The sequence below is a fragment of the Sinocyclocheilus grahami genome, unplaced genomic scaffold, assembly GCF_001515645.1.
Source record: "Sinocyclocheilus grahami isolate Dianchi unplaced genomic scaffold, SAMN03320097.WGS_v1.1 scaffold964.1, whole genome shotgun sequence".
Taxonomy (NCBI): domain Eukaryota; kingdom Metazoa; phylum Chordata; class Actinopteri; order Cypriniformes; family Cyprinidae; genus Sinocyclocheilus; species Sinocyclocheilus grahami.
Genome location: NW_015506143.1, coordinates 316169 through 341229, shown reverse-complemented (window position 1 = coordinate 341229; position 25061 = coordinate 316169). Strand labels below are relative to the sequence as shown.

General features: G+C 39.9%; 1 protein-coding gene across 3 annotated transcripts in view; it reads right to left on the bottom strand.

Annotated features, from left to right (window-relative positions):
• Nucleotides 1-25061, bottom strand: part of LOC107564797 (IQ motif and SEC7 domain-containing protein 1-like) — an 81028-nt gene that overhangs the window by 39747 nt on the left and 16220 nt on the right. The window contains exon 1 of one of the 3 annotated variants that reach the window (XM_016249959.1): nucleotides 19676-19895. The exons of 1 other annotated variant lie outside the window; for it this stretch is intronic. In XM_016249959.1, the coding sequence (XP_016105445.1) occupies nucleotides 19676-19713 (38 nt within the window). In that variant the 5' untranslated portion in view covers nucleotides 19714-19895. Of the gene's footprint in view, nucleotides 1-7512; nucleotides 7815-19675; nucleotides 19896-25061 lie in introns of those variants that run through there. One more of the 3 variants, XM_016249957.1, reaches the window with a different exon arrangement.

Here is a 25061-nt window from a genome sequence, read left to right as displayed (position 1 = left end):
GTGACCGTGATTTCACCAAGTACAATATGTTCCTGGATCAACATCCTTGTTGATCCTGGAACAACTTTCCAATTAACCAATCAGAATTGAGGGATAACTTTTCAGGAAATATCTGTTTTAGGCTTACAATCAGGATTAGGTGCTTCTACACCCTTGTTAATCAGCTATCATTCCACACTGGTTTTAGGAATAAATTATGGGTAGGGCTAGGTTCAGGGGTAGGGATTGGGTTTAGTCTATATTTTTGGACAGTAATGTTGATCCTGGAGGTTGTGGGTTCGAGTCTCATACTGGCAGGGATTGTAGGTGGGGGGAGTGAATGTACAGCGCTCTCTCCCACCTTCAATACCATGACTGAGGTGCCCTTGAGCAAGGCACCGAACCCCCAACTGCTCCCCGGGCGCCGCAGCATAAATGGCTCCGGGTGTGTGTTCACGGTACGGTGTGTGTGTGTTCACTGCTGTGTGTGTGCACTTTGGATGGGTTAAATACAGAGCACTAATTCCTAGTATGGGTCACCATACTTGGCCACACTTGACTTAATGCCCAGTATATTGATGCAGACATTGTTTGGATGATATTTTGACTCTCTGCAATCATTAAAACCCCCATAATTGTCAAACCTGTCTGCATAAAAGCTGCCACCACAATGTGGATGCACAGCACTGTAAAACAGGTAAAAAGTAGAAAAAATGAACTAACTTGGGACAACATGTGACCTCCTGCCCATAAAAGCCTACGATACAGGGCAGCATGTGGATGGAGTTTAGCTGAAGGCTGTCAGTGATGTATGGCATGCTGACACACCTGACAGTCACTGTTAATGTGTAAACCAGGGGTCACCGAACTTGGAGGGCCAGTGTCCTACAGAGTTTAGCTCCAACCCTAATCAAACACACCTGAACCAGCTAATCAAGTTCTTGCTTGGTATACTTGAAACTTCAAGTCATGTGTGTTTAGGCAAGTTGGAGCTAAACTCTGTAGGACACCGGCCCTCCAGGACTGAGTGTGGTGACTCCTGGTGTAAACACTCTGCTGTAGCCTACAGCAGCCACTCCATTACATAAAACATACACACACACACAACACTCCTAACAGTGCTGTCCACTCGAGTGTTTCCAGCTGTTTCCTTTCAGTCTGAATGCTGCTGACTGCAGCTCTACAGAACACAACTATATGAGCTTCAGCTGGGGAAACCCAGACTCTAATAACACACTGGGAGTGAAATGCACAGCAAATACTCACACACACACACATGCACTGCAGTGCTGCAGCATGAGTGCATTGCAAAGCCCCGCCCCTCTGCTCCTTGCAGCCAATCCCTGTGCTCTCTGAACCCTTCGCCTGAGTCCCACCCCTAAGCTCTAGGGCTGTGACGGTTGCCGTGTCACGCACTCTTTAGTATAGACCAGTGGTCACCAACGTGGTGCCCGCGGGCACCTGGTCGCCCGCATGGAGTCTCTGAGTCGCCCGCCAAGCACGTTCTATAATTAGTCAAAATTAGAGCCGGGCGATAAATGATATCATATCGAGATTATGATAACATTTATGTTAATAACGATGATAAGCTCGGGACATTTTTATTCAATATGGATTAATCTAACATCCTATTACACAACAGAAATAAATGTTACAGTAACCAGTTAGTGCATGTTGCTAATAAGTATGTTCTGTGTGTCTGTGTCATCTTCAGAGCCGTTTCACCAGCTTTATGCAGTTTAATTTGAGAAAAAGTACCATCACAAATACACGCTGCAACTAAAACTGAAAGACCTTCACGACAAACCGTCAAAATAAAAGTCCAGTTTAACTTGAAATTATGACAGAATATATTACTACTGTATACTACAATGCAATTCTCAAAGTAGTAATAATAATATTATTTTTAAGGAATATCATACAACCAAGTTATTTTTTATTATTATTAATTTATACAGTTCTGTTGTGCAGCATCATCAGTAATACAATAAAATAAAAAAATAAAAATGCAATGTTTTACAATTGATTTTCATTTGATTACATTTTAAAGGATTAATTAAATTGTTAAAGTTGTATTAATTCATTTCACTAGACATAATTTTTTATGATAAATTTGTACTGAATCATAAAACACAGAATCCATAAGAAATTAAATGGAAAATACAGAATTTAGGGAAAAATAAAATGCATTTCATGGGGCCCTAAATTAAAACGTAGCTCCTCTGTGGAATTTAATTGTGAACAAAGTTATGTTTACCATCATTCTCAAGGTCTAACAAACATGTGGAAAGCATTTCCTTCCCCATTAATGGTAAATTATTATCATAATAAATATCAATATTGTATGATAGCCTATTTTTATAAATTTATCTGGAATATTTTCCAGGATTGATTTTTTTTTTTTTAAATGCTTGTGAGAAATCATTAATGTTTATTAATGGCAAGATATCAAGATTAAAAAAAAAAATAAAAAATAAAAAAACAACATATATATATTGGAGTATATCAAACAAGCAGGCCTTGAGACTATTTTATCCCTTCAGGGAGCCCTCACTCACAAAATGGTTGGAGACCCCTGATAGACGGTTTCATCTGGCGCACGCGCCTGGCCCGAAGTTAACTTCCGGTCTGTGTTTGTTTATCAGTCTGGCTATGGCACTGGCTACAAGAATATTTTCCAGGATTTTTTTTTTTTTTTTTTTTTAATGCTTGTGAGAAATCATTAATGTTTATTAATGGCAAGATATCAAGATTTAAAAAAAATAAAAAAATAAAAAAATAACATATACATATACATATATATATATAGTGTCACGCTGCTTCTTTCCTGAGAGTTTCTTCTCACAAACATCATCTACTTCACAGAAACTACAGTTCAAATGGAGTTTTTGCTTTAATTTGCTTCACAAAAAAAAATTAAATTACATGAATACATGAAATAAAAAATATGAAAATGTATCTTTATAAATCAAGCTTTTTAGAACCATTCATATTTATTTTGATAACAGTTAAGTCAACCCTGCCTCCAAATTCTCATCACTGTAGTCAAAAAAATATGTAATTCTACCTAACTGTGATGTAAAAATATAATTGTAAGTATATGTTGCCATCTGCCTTGTTCCCTGTAGGGCCTTTTGTTTTCTATTTTGTGTTCTATTTTGTGCCCGTTTGGACTTTTAATTTGTGCTTTCCATTTTCATAATTTCCTGTTTCTGTTTCTGTTATTAGTCCTCATGTCTCTCACCTTTGACTCATTTCCTTGATTAGTTCCCAAAGTGAAGGATATTTATTCCTTGTTATCTGCTCAGTTTGGTGACTGTTGTTGTCTATCTAGGGCAGGTGTGCCCAACCCTGCTCCTGGCGATCGACTGTCCTGCAAAGTTTAGCTCCAACTCTAATCAAAGACACCTGCCTTTAATTTTTAAGTGATCCTGAAGACCCTAATTAGTTGCATCAGGTGTGTTTGATTAGGGTTGGAGCTGAACTTTGCAGGACAGTCGATCGCCAGGAGCAGGGTTGGGCACCCCTGATCTAGGGTGTTTCATGTGTGTTGTCATCAGTTCTGTTTCTTGCCTGGATTTACTCTGTGTCACAGTGTCTAGTTGGTGTGCCCATGTATAGCCACCAGAGGACATCCTTAATTTTGTTTGTTTCTCTGGATTTCAGTTTCCATCACCCTTTGCTTTGACTATCAAGTCTCATTACATTCAGCTGTGTCTCATTTACCTTGTTAACTCATCCACATATAAGCCCGGTTTTCTTTGTCTTTGGTTGCTGGTTTATTGTTTTTTCTGTTGCTCTGTTTTTTCCCTGATGTGGATTACTTTGGTGGTTTGTTTTTGGACTCTTCAATAAATGCTGCATTTGGATCTTCTTGTTTTGGAGCAATCCGTGACAGAAAGAACCATTCATCAACAGATCCAGCAGCTAGGCTGGGCTTATTGGATTGTGGACTATGGCCATTCGTATTCTTCCTACTGCTTCGAAGAAGGAGCGGAAGGCTCGGCTCCGGATGTTGGTGGATCTTCGCCAACAGGGGATGGAAGTAGGAGGTTTTGCTCAGACCTTCTGGACTTTAGCGGTAGGAATGAAACTTTGTGAGTCCGAGCTCAGCAAGATTTTTAATGACTGCTTAGCTCCTTGCCTCCTCGGAAGATGGAGGGGCATAAGAATCTCGACTTTTGGAGTTTCATTGATTGTCTCTGTTGCTGCAATTTAATAATGTCATGTCTGTCTGAGTCCATTGCAGTGCCCCTGGAGATGTTCGAGCCCACTCCAGTGGATAGCGAATCTTCACTGTTTCTCGCAAGCGAAGGAGGAGGGCAGCCAGATCCACTCCAGTTCTCCCGGAGCCCGCTCCAGTCCTTGAATCTGCACCAGAACCCGCTCCAGTCTATGAGTCTGACCCAAGTCCAGTGGTTCTGGAGGACCCAATTCCGGTGGTTCCCAGTCTGGTGGTCCTGAGTCTGGTGGTCCTGGAGGACCTGACTCTGGTGGTCCCGAGTCTGGTTGCCCTGGAGGACCCGACTCTGCTGGTCTCAGAGGTCGCCACAGATCCGCCCAATTTCCCTGCTGCTGCCATAATCAAGAAGGCTGTCTTTGCCTTTGGCCTCTGGGCTGTTCTGCGTGCATGGGAGCATTCAGAGTTCACTCCGGAGCCCGCTCAAGTCTATGGGTTCACTCCGGAGCCCGCTCAAGTCTATGGGTTCACTCCAGAACTCACTCAAGTCTATGAGTTCACTCCAGAGCTTGTTCCAGTCCAAGAGTCCACTACTGAGTATGCTCTAGTTCCTCTCGAGGTGGTGGTTTCTGCTGTGGAGCCTCTCGAGGCGGCGGCGTCCGCTTCAGCTCCCCTCTGGGCGGTGGTGTCCACTCCTGAACTCTCAGTCTGCCTTGTCATGGCCAAGGAGACTGTTGTTGAACCGTCTGCCTGCCTTGTTTCGGTCAAGGAGACCGTTACTGAACTGTCTGCCTGTCCTGTTACAGCCATCAAGGCTGTTACTAACCTTTCTGTGCTCTTCTTTGCAGGGCTGCCTGAGCTGCTAGGGGGTTCATCGGCCTTGTCAGCTCCGCTGAGGTGGTCGTCAGCTCTGCCTTTGCTGTCAGCCAAGCTGGTCGCCTGCCGGGGTTGTTCGGCCGGAGCATCGCTGGTCTGTCCCTCCGGCCCCGCCCTGGCCTACCTCTGTTTCTAGACCTATTTCACTATATGGACCTGGCCCGCCATCCCTCCCCCTGGTCTGCCTCCGTTCCGCCTCCCTCCTGGATTTCATTAGCTGCATTCCACTTCATGCGGCACTGCGCATACCGATCATGCCGGTTAGAAGTTTTGTCCGACTTGAACTGGCATCACTGTCACGTGTGGCATCAAAGTACAGCAATAGCGTTTCGAGAGCAGCTGGCTGACTCGGCTGGTGCAGCTTTTTCAGAGCGACTGCAGGAGCGCTGATGATGACACAGCTGTTTCACGTTTGGCCAAATTCACCACATGACGACAATAACGTGTGTTTCTTACATCTTCAATTCCAATACTGCTCACAAATCTGTTTTTAGAACAGCAAAAGCTTTTTTTTTTAATTGAGTCCCGTTTATTAAAAAAAAACACTCAAAAAAGCATATACCCCCACTTTATTGGTATCTAAATAGTATGTTTATGTTGAACGTTATTCTTGAACGGATGGCGCTGTATTAAGCAGTATATAAAATGTGTTTCTGTTGCTCATGGAAAAGTTTCTAAAACGTCGTCTATTTGACAAATATTGCATGTTATTCACTTCATCTGTGATGGAGTATGCAAACACCGTGAGAGCGTCACTACCGGGAGCAGAAAGTGTCCGAATTGACCTCTCCGCTTTCAATTCTGCCCCCATCTGCAAGCGGCTACTCTCGCCGATCGGTCTGTGCAGCGCTATATGAAGTCGAACACACCTATTGACTTTTTGTGGAGTGTCTGGAATCCACTCCTTAGAGGGGGGTAATGTCACAGTGTCTAATTGGTGTGCCCATGTATAGCCACCAGAGGGCACGCTTTGATGGCGCTGTATTAAGCAGTATATAAAATGTGTTTCTGTTGCTCATGGAAAAGTTTCTAAAACGTCGTCTATTTGACAAATATTGCATGTTATTCACTTCATCTGTGATGGAGTATGCAAACACCGTGAGAGCGTCACTACCGGGAGCAGAAAGTGTCCGAATTGACCTCTCCGCTTTCAATTCCGCCCCCATCTGCAAGCGGCTACTCTCGCCGATCGGTCTGTGCAGCGCTATATGAAGTCGAACACACCTATTGACTTTTTGTGGAGTGTCTGGAATCCACTCCTTAGAGGGGGGTAATGTCACAGTGTCTAATTGGTGTACCCAAGTATAGCCACCAGAGGGCATGCTTCTTAGTTTTGTTTGCTTCTCTTGACTTCAGTCCCCCATTTACTTTGTTAACTCAACCATACAGTATATAAGCCCAGTTTTCTTTGTCTTTGGTTGCTGGTTTATTGTTTACTGTTACGTGTTTTCTGTTGCTCTGTTTTTGCCCTGATGTGGATTCCTATGTTTGTTTTTGGACTCTTCAAAAAATGCTGCATTTTGATCTTGTTTTGGAGCATTTCGTGACACTCTGTTTTTGCCTATTTTTTTTCAGACCATGGTCCACATATTCACACTACACCTTAATGTCCAGTAAATTCCACAATCCCATACCCATCCAGAAACCTCCTCTGACTGTTGGGAATAATTATCTCTCTTTAAGATGTCTGTTGAATACTGTTAGAAACCCCTGAACCAGAAAAAAATGTTCCATCGGATTGGAATTTGTTAATAACGTTGTAAGAAAAAGCAACTTCTATTCAAATTACTACAATTCTTCAAGTAATGTTTAATATCATTTAACTTACAGATCACCACTTAAGCCAAACAGTAAAGACTTTATGACCCTCCGTATGCTGTAGTAGTTCAGAGAACTATTATCTCTAAAAATAAAATTACATTTGATCAAAATACATTTGATCGTGAGTTAAACTGACCAATTTAAATTCCGTAACGTGGAATATTTTACAGTTAAACAGAATATTTAATAAGAAATTATGTAGGGTGAGACTTGATTGGAATTGACTGGATGATGAAAAGTGAAAATTCAGTTCAGAGTCAGAGCTGGAAACACAGAAACACCGCCGGCACCCACTTCTGAAGAGGCTTTTTGCCTGGGATAGAGTATGTGCATGCATCCCTTTTCAAAATCTAGCATTATAATGACAAAAGCACCAAATAACTGAATAAACCATTTGCAAGATTTCAGAAGGACTGCTTTACCAACCATAACCAGCTGAAAACAGTGCCTAAACAGCTATTGGTTAACATTCACAGTAGTCCACATGGTCAAGGTGACATCAGCTGAAAAGTAATTTTGATTAATGATTAAAACACAAAAAAACTGTGCTAATGGGCCAATTATAATTGTCATGTTCAATATCAAATCTGCTTGTGCTGTCAATCATTTTAAGAGCATGCAAAATGTTTATTATTTGACAGACAACTCACACTTACCTTTTGAAAAATGCGCTACTAGGCTGCAGGCACAAAAACTGCCAATAATCCAAACACAGAGCTTTAAATCTTGACATTTTCAGGGCTGAACGCTCAGTCACATGGCAAAATGATCAACCTCCGTTTTCACCTGAGAGACGCAAGCCAAAGATTCGTGCAGCAGAGAAGATCTCTGTGCGTGTTACATGCTGTCTGCAGGTCGTGCAATGCTGCAATGAATCTGATGGGCCAAACACACCTGACAGTCCAACCGTCCAGCTTTCTGCTTCCTCTTGCGGCTGTGAAGAACCCAAAGCATCCTCAAGAGCTCACAGACAAGCCCAGTACACTCTGTGTATCCAGGAGGAGATTCCTACAGCATTCGGCTCCTTGATAAGGAAACCAGGTCAGCTCCAGATCCACCCTCACTGCATCAGCTTCACCCTCTTCACATATACATCCAGCAAACACCAGAGGATGGAGTCTCTGACATGCACCTCAGCGTATACTCTATAAACTGTATCAGATTGACATCTGAGAGTGAACTTCCAGAGTGCAGGTGCTCCTTGCTGCAGGATTTTCCTCAGCTGTTCCCTACGAGTGCATTTCACTGCATCCATGAAGAGATCTCCACTTATATATGCTGAATGTCGGTTGCCTGGCAACAACATCACTACTGAACTTGCAAATGGTTTGCTGACAATACTCTGGTGGTTGGGCTGTCAGCGGGGAGGGACTCGCTCATCCTCAATACTATGATGTCATGTGCATAAACCACAGTGTATAATAATTCTACTGCGGTCTTGCAGTGAATAGAGAAATGTAAAGCAGCTTTTCTCATCAGACCCATCAGTAAGGCTCAAGTGCTCCTCCAAAGGGACATTACTCACAACAGAACCACTAAGAAGCATGGGAAATGTACTTCTTTTGATATTGGTGCAATTGGCTGAGAAACATTTTGACTGACATTTGATGGCACATGCCAAGCTAACAGGGAATGTTCTCACAACTTTCAACGCTTTTTAACAGCTATATAAATGTTAGGACAAAACGTTCTTTGAACAACATTCTTCGAAATATCCTTGTGACATTATTGGTACTTGATGAACATTCTTACAACGTTGAGAAAACCTTCTTAGACCAACATTCTCGGAATTATGGTGTTATTTGTACTTAAACATTCTAAGAAATGTTTTTTGCAACCTTTAAATGGCGTTCCAATCACGACAAGAAAACTGGACATTCCAAAAATTTTATATTATGGGTGAAAATAAAATTGGTAGAATGTTGTAAGAAATTTTTTTGCAACCTTTAAATAACACTATAATTACAAGACAAAGTTTTAGAAACATTGCAAAACAATGTTTTTATTACCTAAAGTTGTTAACTGGGTAGATAGGAAAAAGTGTTGTGCCGTTGGGGGTAAACAAGAGTTTAAAGTGCAGTTTTGTCTCTGGAGTCTTTTTTTTTTTTGTATAATAACTAGATTTTTAAATGTCAGAGACCGTTGCCTTAAAACATGCCCCTATTATGTTACAGTGTTGCTAAATGAGTTTGTGAAGGTTTTGCTTTTTGGTCACATCAAAAAAGCACATTCTCAAGATGCAGAAAGGTTAATACATTCACAACTTCAAGGCCAAAGCACTTGTGTAAACATAATTCAACACATAATCCTTCCAAAGTGTAAAATGATGCAATCAACTCTTTACTGCACTTTACTGCAACACTGCAATCGTGCAAGGTGTTCTTTTTAATAGGTCACACCATAATTGATCAATCTTCTGTTGGTCACAAACTTTAAATTTGGAATGCAGTGAAATTCGAATGAACTTGAGCTGCCTGTCTACTTCATTAGCATTCACGTGAAATGAAGGAAATGCCCATTTACGGTGTTTTTTTCTTCTTCTAATAATAAAGGGACACCAATTAGACCCTACCAGAGCTTAGAGTCATAGACAGATGTAGCATGCAGGTATCATGGGGTAATTCAGCACAACATCATGATGCCATCATATTCACTCCTTCTATGAGCACGGCACCTTCAAGCTGAAAGCAGTGCAGCTCACAGCAGAGACAGTCACAGTTTATAGCATGTACTGATGCACTGAAGTATTCATGAGAGTCTGTGAGCATCAGCCATCAGCATGGAAAGAAACTGCCGTTAATAAATCAGTCATAAAGGGCTCACAAAGACGTGAACACACAAATGATGCAGTTTTAAAACAGCTGCAAATTATTCTAATCGTCACATAAAACAGCATCAATGATGAAATAATTTCTTCATGTTTTAAGCATAAACTTTATCAAACATTGTAAAAATGTATGCAAAGAAAGAAAAGCAGCATGTTAAGAAAAACGGGTATACTGGTAGAGTCCAGCGGTTATGTGAATTTCATTTTTTAATTCTATCTTCTACAGGAATTTAAATGAAATTAAAAAAAAATAACTTTTACAATCCTGATCTAAAAAATTGCAAGTGTTTTTGCTGTGTAAAGATGTTCTGCCACTTATCCAAGTGTCTCCATCAGTTGTAAAATGAAGGAAAAAACACTAGTTTATCATGACATGACTAATGAACTAATCAGCAGCATCCTTCATCCAAGCTGCTTGTCCCCCGTATATGGGTGAGGATGCTGGAGTCGGTCCCAGAGTCTCGGGCCATAGGCGGAAACACCATGGACGGATGGTTAGTCCATCATAGGGCTCACACACACACACACACACACACACACACACACACACCTACAGGCAGTTTATTGTGTCTAAGATACAGGGAGAACATGCAAACTCCACAGATAGACCTCCTTGCTCAGCCGGGACTGGAAACAGAGACCTTCTAACAAGAAGGACGCTGATTGTGCTCAATACACTCCAGCTCTACCTCCACTGGACAGACTACAGCTCTTCCTTCCTGCCTGATGCCAGTGTGACATATCCTGATCAACATCACACCATGTTCCTTCATTTAGGTCAGAAGAGAACTGGATCTTTCTGTCACCTGATGGAGTTTGGGATCTTTGCCCCCGTTGCCTTTGGCTTAATTAGTTGGAGTCTCAAATACACTTAATATTCAGTAATATCATCGATTTGACAGCACTGACACTATCGGATGAGAACAAAATTTGAACTGAATTGAGCTGAATAACGACACTAACCGTATTCAGTAGAGCTGTTTATAGCTGAATTGAACTTGTTTCAGAATGAGTGAACTTTACACACTTATTGAACTGAACTGAAACAACACTGAACTGACTGGAGCTGAATAATGACACTACTACAGATGCTTTATAGCACATTTTGGATTTGCATCATTTTTAAAGTTTGCATCATTGATTCTGTCACTTTGAAGCTGCTTTAAAGCAAACTCTGTTGTACAAGTGACATAAAAATATCAATTCATACACTATCCACACAATATATTCAAGCTAGAGAGATTGAGTAGGGAATATCATAGGATTTTGAACATGGTACACCAAAGGTTCTTGGACAGCATGCTACTGCTTGTGAATTTTCAAAGTATACATCAGCGCATAACATACTTTTCATACTTAGAAGTATGAACTGGGATTAAGCTAAGATCTTGATGATCACCCAGCTCTAATCTGCTAAATGCGACTATAAAGGAAGATAGTAAGAATAAGATAATATACACATTATTAAACATCAACATCATGATTTTCTGCAAAGCTACTTTGAAATATTGTGAAAAGCTCTATATAAACAAACTTGACTTACAGTACAACATCTGCCACATTGCTATTCCCAGCCATCACCTTTCATTTACAGTGACAAATGAACAGGAAGCATCAGCCTGAACTTGTTCTTCAAGTGATTTTACCACAAAAATTTTTTTAAAAAGGAGGAAAGAAAAACAACATAAATATATGAGGAGATGATGCAATGTCATGAGGTCATGTGGCAACCATGCGGCATACTACTGTTTAAACCATACTCTTATTTTATCATTACATTTTTTCACATTTATTGAGTAGAAAGCAACAAGTTAGTATGCCAATCTGAACACAGTCCTTATTAATCTCTCAAGAATTACTAAAAAACAATGCACACATGAAAGAAAAACATACATTTGCACAGATATCGAGTGCCAAATAATCAGTAAATAAATAAAATACAAAAATAATAATCATATACAAGAGGGTCATAAATTAAACTTTTCATTTGAATCTTGTTACATGGTCAAGACAATAAGCTACTGATATCAGGCAAAGCAAATATAGCTATGATACAGTAATTGATTCTTAAATAGATATTGCTTTTTCATTTCATGCATCTCTCCGAATACTGAATGAAGTTCTCTTCCACTTGTTTTACTCTTCCACACTGTGCAAAATACACTCAGATCTGCATCTTTGTGTTAGAGGTACACGTTTGAGGTTCAACACTCGACTGCCTTCATAAGTTCTAGCGCTACAGTTGTGTTCCTCCAGCGATTATGAAATGAACTACTGCAGAAAGATTTCCAATCCGTGCTACATGTGAATGCGACGGCACACACAGTGACATTTATTCCCCCAGAGACACACAGTGTTTCCTCAGGAGACGGATACATAGACGGACGAATGAAGAATGAGGACAGATCCGTGGCTGGTCATTCCTGCTATCTTGAAGGACTGCTGCTTCCAGACGGAGGACAGCAGAACTGATGCAGCACGCTATCATCCCTGTGAGAGAAGCAGACTATAAGAACAGCACTCAGCAATACACTAGGCCAGCACTTCTCAGCAACCATTGCTTCAGGACGCAGATCATCATCATGTGGCGGCCCAAACACAATGTTATCAAAATTGTTTATCGTACAAAGGTGAACAGAAATGTTCTGACCTCGAACTGCATAGATAGCCTACATTTTTGTTGCGGATGTCCGACCAAACTATTTTGGCACATTTATTGAATGAGAATGAAGATATTTTGAAGAATGTGGGAAACCAAACAGTTTCTGGCCCCCATTGACTTACATAGTATTTGTTGTTTATTTATTTTATTTTTTCCATACTATGGAAGTCAATGTGAATCAGAAACTGTTTGGTTTCCCACATTCTTCAAAATATATTCTTTTAACAGAATAAAGAAACTCACACAGGTTTGGAACAACTTGAGGGTGAGTAAATGATCACGAAATGTAAATTTTGGGGTTGACCTATCCCTTGACATAGGCTAAATAAGAGAATTGATCATTTTGTTCATCAGGTGTGCAATTTACCCATTTACCTGTATTTAATGTAGACAGGTTATCTTTTGTAGATTTGTTCATGGTCTGTGAAGACATCTCTTGTTGGCATCTGTATCATTTGGCCTCCAATAAATGTGCCAAAATGCCAAGAGTTGGTCAGATGTCAACAACAAAAAGGTTGATACGTTTTTTCCACTGGTTGCATTTTATTATTTGTATTTTATTACCCAATTTTATTTCCCAAACAGATCTGAGACTGATTTTAGGGGCAGCTGAGAACCGCTGGTCTAGAGATCCTAAAGCACTTATCATCTCCAGGCTTTTTACTGAAGCGTGCTTTATATATCTATATTCCTGTGTATAGACCAATCCCAGTGTCCGCAGCACATGTGCACTCAATGATGGCAGAAATCCAGCAGCATGTTGTAGCCAAAAAAAGTAGCTAGCCAAGTCACAATGAATTCAAAAGAGAATTGGTCTGACACTTTCTATGGTTTATCTGCTCATCTTATCTTCTGTTGTGCTAATCTGTACCCACTGTTTACTAAAATGAGGGAACACATTGGTGAATCATGGCCACAATTTAACTAAAAAGAAAGACTGAATTCTTAATTTGTAGCCACAATACAGTATATATACTTTTCCCTGCATGTCATGTATATATAAATAAATTTAGCTGTCACACAATATATCATCGTGTCAAAATGTAACCCAAAGTATAATTCCACAATGATTCCCATGTACTTTGATGGCAAAGGATTCAGTGAGGTTACCAGCCACATCGCAAAATCAGATGCTGCAGGCTTCTAGCGTACAGTAGATACATCAACGCTCAGAGCATCAGACGCTTTGGTTGTCAGAATGTGCTGTTTTGACAGCAAACAGCTCAGCACTACACTGTAGTCTCTCAACAGCACTGGGCTTCTGCTTTGAACCGCTCTTTTGAGTGTAACTACTTGGGTCATTTTTGCCACCAGTTTATTGTGTGACAAGCTGTGACACTGACAAGAGATTGGTCTATAATAACAACACGTTTCACATCATTTTATTTCAATTTTAAAAAATAAGCTAATAAAATTCCAGTTCATGAGAATAAAGGGACAGACAGCAGATATGTGAAAATTTATCTAATCAAGCTTCAAAATCTCAAGAAAAATCAGACATTAAACAAATCAATATAATATCTAATAAAAATCTAATACAAATTTAACAAATCTAATAAAAAAAAAAAACTGCCAACCATACATTACAAATATTTTTTCATAAATAGTTCCTGTAGCTAAAATAACTGACTACTCAACTAGGGAGGAAACTGAGCTACATTCAAAGATTCAACAGGCTACATTTACACAAGAGATTCACAATGCTTCAGATTTGAATTAGGCAAAATCATAAAAAAGTGCTTTGAGGAGAAATTACATATATATATATATATATATATATATATATAGTTCATTTGCAATGTTTAATGTTTAATTTTTTATGTTTAATGTTTTTAACAAAAATGGTTTGTCATTGTTCATTCCAATTAATCTCAATCAAACTGCAGTTGGGTTATTTTGATTAGGTAAAAAAAAAAATACAGCTAACTAACACAATAAAAACATGATATAATAAAAAACATGATTTTTGAAAATTAAAAACCCCCAGAGTTATCTGTTTTTGCAAATAAACTCTTCACATATATATATATATATATACAGGTGCATCACAAAAAATTTGAATATCGTGAAAAAGTTATTTTATTTTTGTAACTTATTTCAAAAAGTGAAACTCATATATTCTAGATTCATTACATGTAAAGTAAAACATTTAAAAAGTTTTTTGTTTTAAAGGGGTCATATGATGCTGCTAAAAAGAACATTATTTTGTGTATTTGGTGTAATGAAATGCGTTTATGTGGTTTAAGGTTAAAAAAACACATTATTTTCCACATACTGTACATTATTGTTTCTCCTCTATGCCCCGCCTTTCTGAAACACGTTGATTTTTACAAATCTCATCGGTCTGAAAGCGAGGTGTGCTCTGATTGGCCAGCGGTCCAGTGCGTTGTGATTGACAGAATACCTCAAGCGTGTGGTGGAAATGTTATGCCCCTTACCATACTGTGTGTCCAGCCGGAGCAAAGAGACAAAAACATTAAAACCCATTATAAACGAGGCATCTGTTGCATTCAGTGGGGACATAATTACGGATTATAATGACTTATACTGTCTTTTTACACGTTACATCACGCCGCGTAAACATTAAACCATGTCTACATTTGTGATCAGAGAAAGGACAAACAACAAGCACTACTCTAAACTGCTCAAAACTCGTGTTTGAATCGTCAGTGGCAAATTTTTTTTATAAAAAAAAACTTACTTACAGGCTGAGAGTCAGAACAGCCGGCATTGTAGTCTACTCTACCAGGATCAGGAAACAGTCCTCCATAAAATGTGCTGCACACATCTGAATATTTGGGTTGAACTGTTCTGGAACAGTGTTGTAAATACAACTTAACCACTGATTTCTAGTCGTGTCCTCTTTTGGAAGGCCAAACAAAGTAGTTTCGCTTTCACAATGAAACACAGCGTCACACACGGCGGCCTAGAGTGAGCAGAGGCCGGGGGATATAGTGAGGAACGGCCGGAGGGCTAGAGTGAGCAGAGGCGGCGGATTCGACGAAGGAGCATCCGGCGGGCTTGCGGCAACCACATGTGACGACCCCGGGCTGGACTCCGCTTATCGTCGGATATCGTCCTCTTTTGGAAGACCAAACAAAGTAGTTTCGCTTTCACAAGGAACCACAGCATCCACGACATGGCGGCAGCAACAATACTACAGCGAGAATAAAAGTTACGCCTTCTTTCTTTGCGTGAACATTTGGGCGGCGTTATGCAAATCTTCCCACACCGTGACGTAGACATGTGGGGGCGTGTTAGAACGAGCCGTTTTAGGTAGGCGTGGTTGACTCTTAACTTTTGTAAAGAATATCTCTTTGGATTTGAGACTTTAGTCTTTGCAACTTTACAGATCTTCTTTATGCACCAAGAGCTTGTAACACTCCAAAGAGAAAGGAAAAACTTAAATCGCATCATATGACACCTTTAATTTGGATTAGAGCTTACAGCTCATGAAAGTTAAAAATCCAGTATCTCAAAATATTAGAATATTTCCTAAGATCAATTAAAAAAAAAAGGATTTGCAAAACAGAAAAACTTTTTTTTTTTTTAAGTAAGTTAATTTCTGCACTCAATACTTGGTCAGGGCTTCTTTAGCACAAACTCCAGCATCAGTGAGGTGTGGCATGGAAGCGATCCGCCTGTGGCTCTGCTGAGGCACTACTGAGCCTTCAGTGCGGATCGACTGTTTCTCATCTTTCTCTTGAAAATATCCCAGAGACTCCATATGGGCTTCAGGTCAGGCATGTTGGCTGGCCAATCAAGCACAGTAATATCATGGTCAGCAAACCACTTTGAAGTGGTTTTGTCACTGTGGGCAGGTGCTAAAGTCCTGCTGGAAAAGGAAATCAGCATCTCCATAAAGCTTGTCAGCAGATGGAAGCATAAAGTGCTCCAAAATTTCCTGATAGATGGCTGCATTGACTTTGGACTTGATAAAGCACAATAGACCAACAACACCAGCAGACGTCACGGCACCCAAATCATCACTGACTTCAGAAACTTCACACTGGACTTCAAGCAGCTTGGATTCTGTGCCTCTCCAGTCTTCCTCCAGACTCCAGACCTTGATTTCCAAATGAAATGCAAAATTTACTTTCATCTGAAAAGAGGACTTTGGACCACTGAGCAACAGTCCAGTTCTTTTTCTCCTTAGCTCAGGTAAGATGCTTCTGATGTTGTTTCGGTTTCAGAAGATTTCCTGAAGACGTCTGAGCGTGGTGACTCTTGATGCACTGACTCCAGCTTCAGTCCACTCCTTGTGAAGCTCTCCCAAGAGTTTGAATCAGCTTTGCTTGACAGTATTCTCAAGCTTGCGGTCATCCCTGTTGCTTGTGCACCTTTTCCTACCCAGTTTCTTCCTTTCAGTCAACTTTGCATTTAATATGCTTTGATACAGCACTCTGGGAACAGTCAGCCCTTTCAGTAATGACCTTCTGTGACTTACCCTCTTTGTGCAGGGTGTCAATGATTGTCTTCTGGACCACTGCCAAGTCAGCAGTCTTCCCCGTTATTGTGATTTCAAAGAACAAGAGATACCCATAATTTATACTGTAGGAATGGCCAATGAAACTCAAATGTAAATATTATAATATTTTGAGATACTGGTAATGGCTGTAAGCTCTAATCATCAAAATTAAAACAAAAATCGTTTACTTTACATGTAATGAATCCAGAATATATGAAAGTTTCCCTTTTTGAAATGTTACCAAAAAAAAGAACTTTTTCACAATATTCTACTCTTTTGAGATGCACCTGTGTATATATATATATATATATATATATATATATATATATATATATATACACACATACAAACACATTTTGTTGGTTGTTTAAATCATTTGGATTGTAATTTTATCCAATCATTTAAATTGAAGCAATTTCAATCAAATCACATGACATTTCACATGATGCTATTCTCGTTAAAACTCATTAGACAGCTTGATATAGAAACGAACAAAACTCATTCTCATGAACTGGAATTACAATAAACAATGTTAAAAATACAGGAAAAAACAGTCACATCACATTTCAGAATATTTGTCCTGACACAACAGATTCACAAATTCATATTTACAAATACCCCAATGCAAAGACTTCAAGTTAATTAAACAACAATTACATTTGCTGTCTACCATTAAATTGTAAATAAATTCAGGTACTGTAATTGTGAACCACTAAAATATTCAAATTGCTACTGTTCCATCATATTATTTGCAGCCAACAGTATTGACAACTTATATTATACAGTACATAAAACCTTTTAAAGTGAGACACAGACCAAAATATGAAAGAAGCTGATGTAATGCATTTAACTTGACTATAACAGAGATCAAACAAACAGCAGAGCTACTGTAAGTTTGCACAGAGCATTAGGTAAGGTCTAATAGTATTGAGTGTGGACAGCAGTTTGATAGGATGCATTCGGAGAGTTGTGGACTCGAGCGCCTCTTACCTGCACTCAGAGAGAGGAGCAGGTACAGCTAGCTGCTTAGAGCGCAACGGCGCGGGACAGCAGTACTGGTGCAAAGCATTTACATACCTACGACACAAGGAGAAACAAAGACGTCATCTACTGGACTCTACAAACACACTTCAGCCCATCACTCTCTCAGATCAGCTGCCTCAGTGTGTTGATATGATGATTCACTCTCAGACAGGAGAATCAAAAGACTTCATACTCTTTCCTGTCCATTGTCAGAAGAATTAAAATGCTTTTTTAGCAGATTCTCATCTCCAGATAACATTACGATTGCTCTCATCATGTGAAACAATAGCCTTATAAAGAGTTTGCTGTGTAAATGGCGGTTTGTGTCTGATATTGATGGATAAATGGCAGGTGAAGATGTCAGTTCATTTCTCCATGAGTACTCAGGTCTTTATGTAACTCTGCACCAGACTGCTGTCACATACACAACGCCACTGCTTCAGTCACAGATTTCCAGACACTTACATCATCGTAACAGGAATTGTTCACAAATAGAGCTTAAATGTTATTAATGCATTCAAATGTTTGTAAAAACATAATCACTTCTCATTGGGGATCACATGCAACTCATCTTGGCCACCAAATATTAAGTGGCAAATAATGTTCCTGGCTTTAACATAATAAATAAAGGCTGTTGCTTATTGTTAAAAAATAATAATATAACAACAATAGTAATAATAAATAAATAAATAAATAAGGAACGTCTTGTTCCTACTTCCTGTTTTTCATTTAGTAATAATAATAATGATAATAATAATAATAATTATTATTATTATTAAAATGTAACCATATTGATATATAAATAAAAACATTTTGGCCAGCAAACCTGTATTTTTTCCCCCTGAAATTGTGTATCCCTAAATACAAGTAAAGAAATACAAGAGCTTTATCACAACAATATCGGTCATACAACACAAATTAACCAAATAAATATATATATATATATATGATTATAATGATAACTGGACGCCACTGGCTGAAATAAATGCAATGTGATGAGGTCATGTGACAACAATGTGACGTACTATTAATGGAAATGTTATCATTGCACACATCATACTGATTTGTATGCTATTTGAAAAATAAATAAATAAATAAATGAATAATAAATAAATAGCTAGCAGTTTAAAGTACACACTGTGCAGTACAAGCAGGATGCTAGTGTTCCTTACTGAATCACTTTGAATTCACCACTGGAACGTCCTACAAAGTGCTCAAATAGCCTTAAACCCATGAACTAGTGCTAACGTGCCCTTCAGTTTAACCTCAGTTACCTTGAGAGGACTGTATCTCCCATGAACACACACACATCTCTGATGCTGCTTTCAGATGCCTAATGCTGACAAGAGCAAGAATAAACAAACTGCTAAAATAAAAATCCAAAGCATCAAAAAGATTTCTGCAGTTATTTATGGGAGAGGCGGCCAGATTGAAAACTGCACATGAAGGAGAAATGCATCACAGATCACAGTTCATAGCAGCACATTGTGCTCTAAGCGTGTGACTGTGAAATTGCGTCATAATGCACATTAGCTACAGCCAAACACACACACACACACATACACACACACACACACACACACACACACACAGAGGGTCACAGCTCATCTTGTTTATATGACACATGAAAACACCTCACCTCAGCAGAGCAAGCACAGAGCTATCACTACCATTTACTGCAACAGCACATCCCAAACACATTATGACCAATGCAGAACTCGCCTCGCCATCCGGACATTAGTCCATCACCACAAGCTCCTTGGGGAGCACACACACGATCACACAGCCTCCGCGTGAAACACATGACTTTCATGCATGCAGACCGCATCTGATACTCACATGATGCCGAGTCTGTGTGCCATGGCCGCGGCTCTCATTCAGTCTGCTCAACGCTACAGTGCTGCGTTCCTGGTCCGCGACGTCACACATGCATCACACACTTACATCAGCAAGCAAATACTGACACTGCGCAGAACGAGGACAGCAATTCACAGATGCTGCTGAGGAAATGCGTGTGTGTGTGTGTGTGTGTGTGTGAGATTTCTTAATGTGTAGGACATGCTCTGCCTCCTCCATCTGCAGCCTTTAGTACAGTCCACAGCCAGGGCAGCTGATTGGCTCTCTGGTCTCCATAGAAACAGGAGGAGAGAGATCCTGAACGCAGCACCCATTACACACGTAATAATACATCAACATCACAGCCAGAGGTCAAGCAAGGAAGAGAATCACTTTCTGTTCTGAGAAATGAAACCGCATGGCCAGTAAATTAATCATTTGTTAATGTGAATTTCACGTGTGGTAAAAAGGTCATGAATATAATGTCACTTATATGAAAAAATTGGTACTAAAACAGTGGTTAAAAAAAACCATGTCGTGACTTTATTTGTTATTTTAGGGTAAAATCTGGCCTAGAGATGGAGGTTTCATAAAGCTACCCACCACCTGTCCACTATTCCATTAAATATCAAACATATTTTGGTGCTACTGCTATAATATTGTGAAACATGAAAGTAAATAAAATAAATTCCACCTGACTAAAAAGAAAACAAAATCTGTACATTCCTGCAGTGGTCCGGAGTTCACTTGAGAAACTAATGACACTTCACTGGTGTTCATGAACGCTAATGCTCTGTACACATCCACTGCTGCTGCACATACGGTAGGACAAATACAGGTGCATCTCAATAAATTAGAATGTCATGGAAAAGTTCATTTATTTCAGTAATTCAACTCAAATTGCGAAACTTGTGTATTAAATAAATTCAATGCACACAGACTGAAGTAGTTTAAGTCTTTGTTTCTTTTAATTGCGATGATTTTGGCTCACATTTAACAAAAACCCACCAATCCACTATCTCAACAAATTATAATATGGTGACATGCCAATCAGCTAATCAACTCAAAACACCTGCAAAGGTTTCCTGAGCCTTCAAAATGGTCTCTCAGTTTGGTTCACTAGGCTACACAATCATGGGGAAGACTGCTGATCTGACAGTTGTCCAGAAGACAATCATTGACACCCTTCACAAGGAGGGTAAGCCACAAACATTCATTGCCAAAGAAGCTGGCTGTTCACAGAGTGCTGTATCCAAGCATGTTAACAGAAAGTTGAGTGGAAGGAAAAAGTGTGGAAGAAAAAGACACACAACCAACCGAGAGAACCGCAGACTTATGAGGATTGTCAAGCAAAATCGATTCAAGAATTTGAGTGAACTTCACAAGGAATGGACTGAGGCTGGGGTCAAGGCATCAAGAGCCACCACACACAGACGTGTCAAGGAATTTGGCTACAGTTGTCGTATTCCTCTTGTTAAGCCACTCCTGAACCCCAGACAACGTCAGAGGCGTCTTACCTGGGCTAAGGAGCAAAAAGAAATGGACTGTTGCCCAGTGGTCCAAAGTCCTTTTTTCAGATGAGAACAAGTTTTGTATTTAATTTGGAAACCAAGGTCCTAGAGTCTGGAGGAAGGTTGGAGAAGCTCATAGCCCAAGTTGCTTGAAGTCCAGTGTTAAGTTTCCACAGTAAATGAACTTTTCCATGACATTCTAATTTATTGAGATGCACCTGTACATCTTGTTGTGTTTTTATTCATGAAGATTCAGTGTTATGCATTTTGTATGTTTTTATTGAAGATCTAATGACATGCAGGGCCATATTTTAAGAGTGGTGCATCTTGAGGGCATTTGTCATATACATCTAGCAGTGGGCTTAAGTCGCAGGTATAAGTTAGACTGGCAAAACTGGGATTGCAAAGCACAAGGACCATGTGTGTGTTTTTGTCATGACGTTATGTTGCTCACTTATAGAGAATGTAATCGTAATCCATCTTTAATCATATGGAATAAACACTACACTATGGCTAGTATTCACTGTACTGTGATTGTCAGGAACACCATGTTATTTTGGCTGCTTGGGATGCATCATTCTTGGTACCGCCCCTTTGTGAAATGTGGCGCTTTGAATGAGTGCTAGCAGTTGGGTTATCCTCCTGTCTGTCATGTGTGCTGGCTGTTGGCCAGTTTTCAGGTTAGTCCCCGTTTTAAAAATGCCTTTTGCCTGTTAAATGGAGAGGCTTATTACCTTTTTTGTTTTTAGTCATGGGCCTGCAAGTAGCTGTAATCCTGCGTGGTGAGCGACCATGTGTATTGCAGCATTGTACCATTTTCTTGGTAGGTATGGAAAGTTTGTTTGTTTTTAACAAGAGTTTTTATGAGTAACTTTTTCTGTTCAATGTCCAGCAGGTTTGATTGCACGTCCAGGGGTTTCCAATTATCTAAATAGAGAAGCAGTGCAGTCAGTTACTTGATGTTTGTTAGGCTTCTGTTTTGTTTTGTTATAGTTTTAACAGTTTAGTCTGGAACTCATCTGGGTCCGTCTGTTTTTTTATATATATATATATGAAGCACTGGCACAGGGTTGCGCTGGTCTGCGCGTGAGTTAGCTGGGAGGCTAAATTCCTGTAATCTGGCTCTTCTTGGCCATTTTATTTCCCTCCTCAGTGCCAGTGGCTGTTTGTTTGTGCTTTGGTGTTTTTGTGTGTAAACTGTTATTGAATTGACTTTTGATTTGTATGTGTTTTTTTGTATTGTTTTGTGTGTGGATTTTGGTCTTTAAAATTGGGAGGGGTTGGCCATGGTACCCTGTACTGTGTGTCCACATGGAGTGCTGTGTTTAACATTTTAGATTTTTTCACAAGAGTGAGCGTGTCATGGGTATTGAGTGTGGGATAGAAATCTGAGGTCTTTGCTGGCCACCTCCCTCTTTATATTTGTTATTTTATTTTATTGTACTTATGGGTTTGTATGTTACTGGTATAGACGTGTGATGTGATTTGAGACATTGTATTGTAAGTATTGTATTCTTTGTTTTTATTAATTGTATGTTAATAAAGTGATTCTTGTTGATATATCTGTCTATATCTTCATGCTCACCCTGCCTTTGGCAATGAACCTGTGTCCCTTTGCTTAGGGCTGTTATGTCCCGGTGTATTCCGGGTGGCATAGTCGACTATAGAATTTCTCTTATTATTGGTAATATCATTGTGTCTGTCACGCGACTCTGTTGCCCTTTCGGGCTTGAACTGATGGTAAAACTAACGACATTATTAACTGTCTTGATATTTACTTTAAAAGCTGAAGCGATTATGGTAAGGGGCGTTACATTTCTGACGCGTGTGTTCGGCCAATCACAATGCACTGGGTCAGCTGGCCAATCAGAGCAGACTGCGCTTGTCAAGTGTTTGAGAGAGGCGAGGCATAGAGGACCTACAATAATGTACAGTATTTGAAAAATAATGTGTTTTTTGAACATTAAAGCATGTCAACATATTCTGTTACACCAAATACACAAAATAATGATCTTTAAAATAGCATCATATGACCCTTTTAAGCACCTGACCACTCTTGCCACATTATGTTCCACTGTAATGTCAGACTGAGAACATGCACATTGACAGCACCTGCTGGTGGAATCCCTCAACTGCAAATGAGTTTAGACTTTGTGTGGAAAATAGACATTGTTTCTAGATGCCTAACATGCAATGTCTACTCATCACAAAAATAGTGCTCCTTAATTTATTTGGACGTCCCATTTTGTACATGTTGTCCTGGCACAAGAATCACATTTTAATTTAAACACACTGGTAATTTCTAGTAAAACAAATATTATAGGTGTTTATTACTGTATGCTTTTGAAAAAGATGCAGTGGCAACACCCTGGCCTAAAATAATTTTAAAGATGTTATTCTTATTAGGATCAGTGTCTGTGAATATTAAAATACAAAAGACTGCTATCTAAATATGAAGTCAGCATGTTATGTTCTCTATTTACAATTGAATATACTACAGGAAACATCACTGATGATGTTTTCAGAAGGATCACATAGTGATGCATGTTAAAAGCATCTGTCTGGAGTAACTAGTGACTACCAGGAAGAGGCTGGTTGACTACCAAGAATAGCGTGGTGGCGGCTGGAGAGACAGCAGACAGTTTGAAATAATGGCATTGGGGCAGTGAGGGCTAGCAGCACAACCTGTGGCTTCTGAGAGGAAGAACCCATAGCAAGCTACAGATCAACCCATGGAAGAATACCCCCAGGGATCCAAGAGAGGGGGGTGGAAGAGGATCCCATACTGATGTACCAAAGGACGCAGAGACATGGCAATGGATATATGATGATGAGTGTGGATTGTGTGTGCAGCAATATGTGCAAGTGCCAGTACTGATGGTGCAAGAGTCGCAGCTCTCAGGAACTACGCCCCGAAACCTTGCTAGTCTTGAACAAGAAGTTTAGAAGAATCTATGATGCTCTGGCTCCCAGTAAACATTGGACTATGGTGGCTGGTGTCTCTATTTTCACGTTCCGTACAATAGAATCTGCAATAACTAGGGTACTTTCATTAGGTTTCTCAGTGGGTGCGTCTCTGAACCTGTTTAATGTTTTGATCAGAACGGAAGAGCTCTTCACAGGCCTAAAATCTAGGCCCTAGTCTGGCCCAATGTGAGACCCAATCCCCTCACATCTTCTCCAAGTAATCTTTCCTACACTCTTACCAGCACTCACACACATCAACACATCTCTACTCACAGGCATTTTCCCCACTGCATTCAAACACGCTCGGGTAACCCCACTGCTCAAAAAACCTACAATAAACACTTCACTTATAGATAGCTACAGACCTGTTTATCTCCTTAAAGTCATAGCGAAAACCCTCGAACGAGTTGTTTTCAAACAGGTATCATTGTTTCTTTCACAGAACATCAAACTGGATGCTAACCAGTCAGGTTTCAGGAGTGGCCATTCAACTGAGGCTACTGTCAGTCACGGAAGCCGTGCAGATTGCAAAAGCTGATTCCAAATCATCAGTTCTTATTCTGCTGGATCTATCTGCTGCTTGACACTGTCAATCATCAGATCTTCCTGTCCGCCCTCTCATCACTGGGCATCACAGGGATCCCACTTTACTGGTTTGAATCATATCTCACTGGTAGGTCTTTCAGGGTGTCCTGGGGAGGGGAGGTATCCAAAGCACATCAAATGGTCACTGGCGTTCCTCAGGGATCAGTTCTTGGACCCCTCCTCTTCTCCATATACACTACATCACTGGGTCCCATCATACAGGCACATGGCTTCTCCTACCATTGCTATGCTGATGACACACAGCTCTATCTCTCATTTCAACCAGATGATCCAACGGTAGCTTCACGGATCTCAGGCTGCCTGGC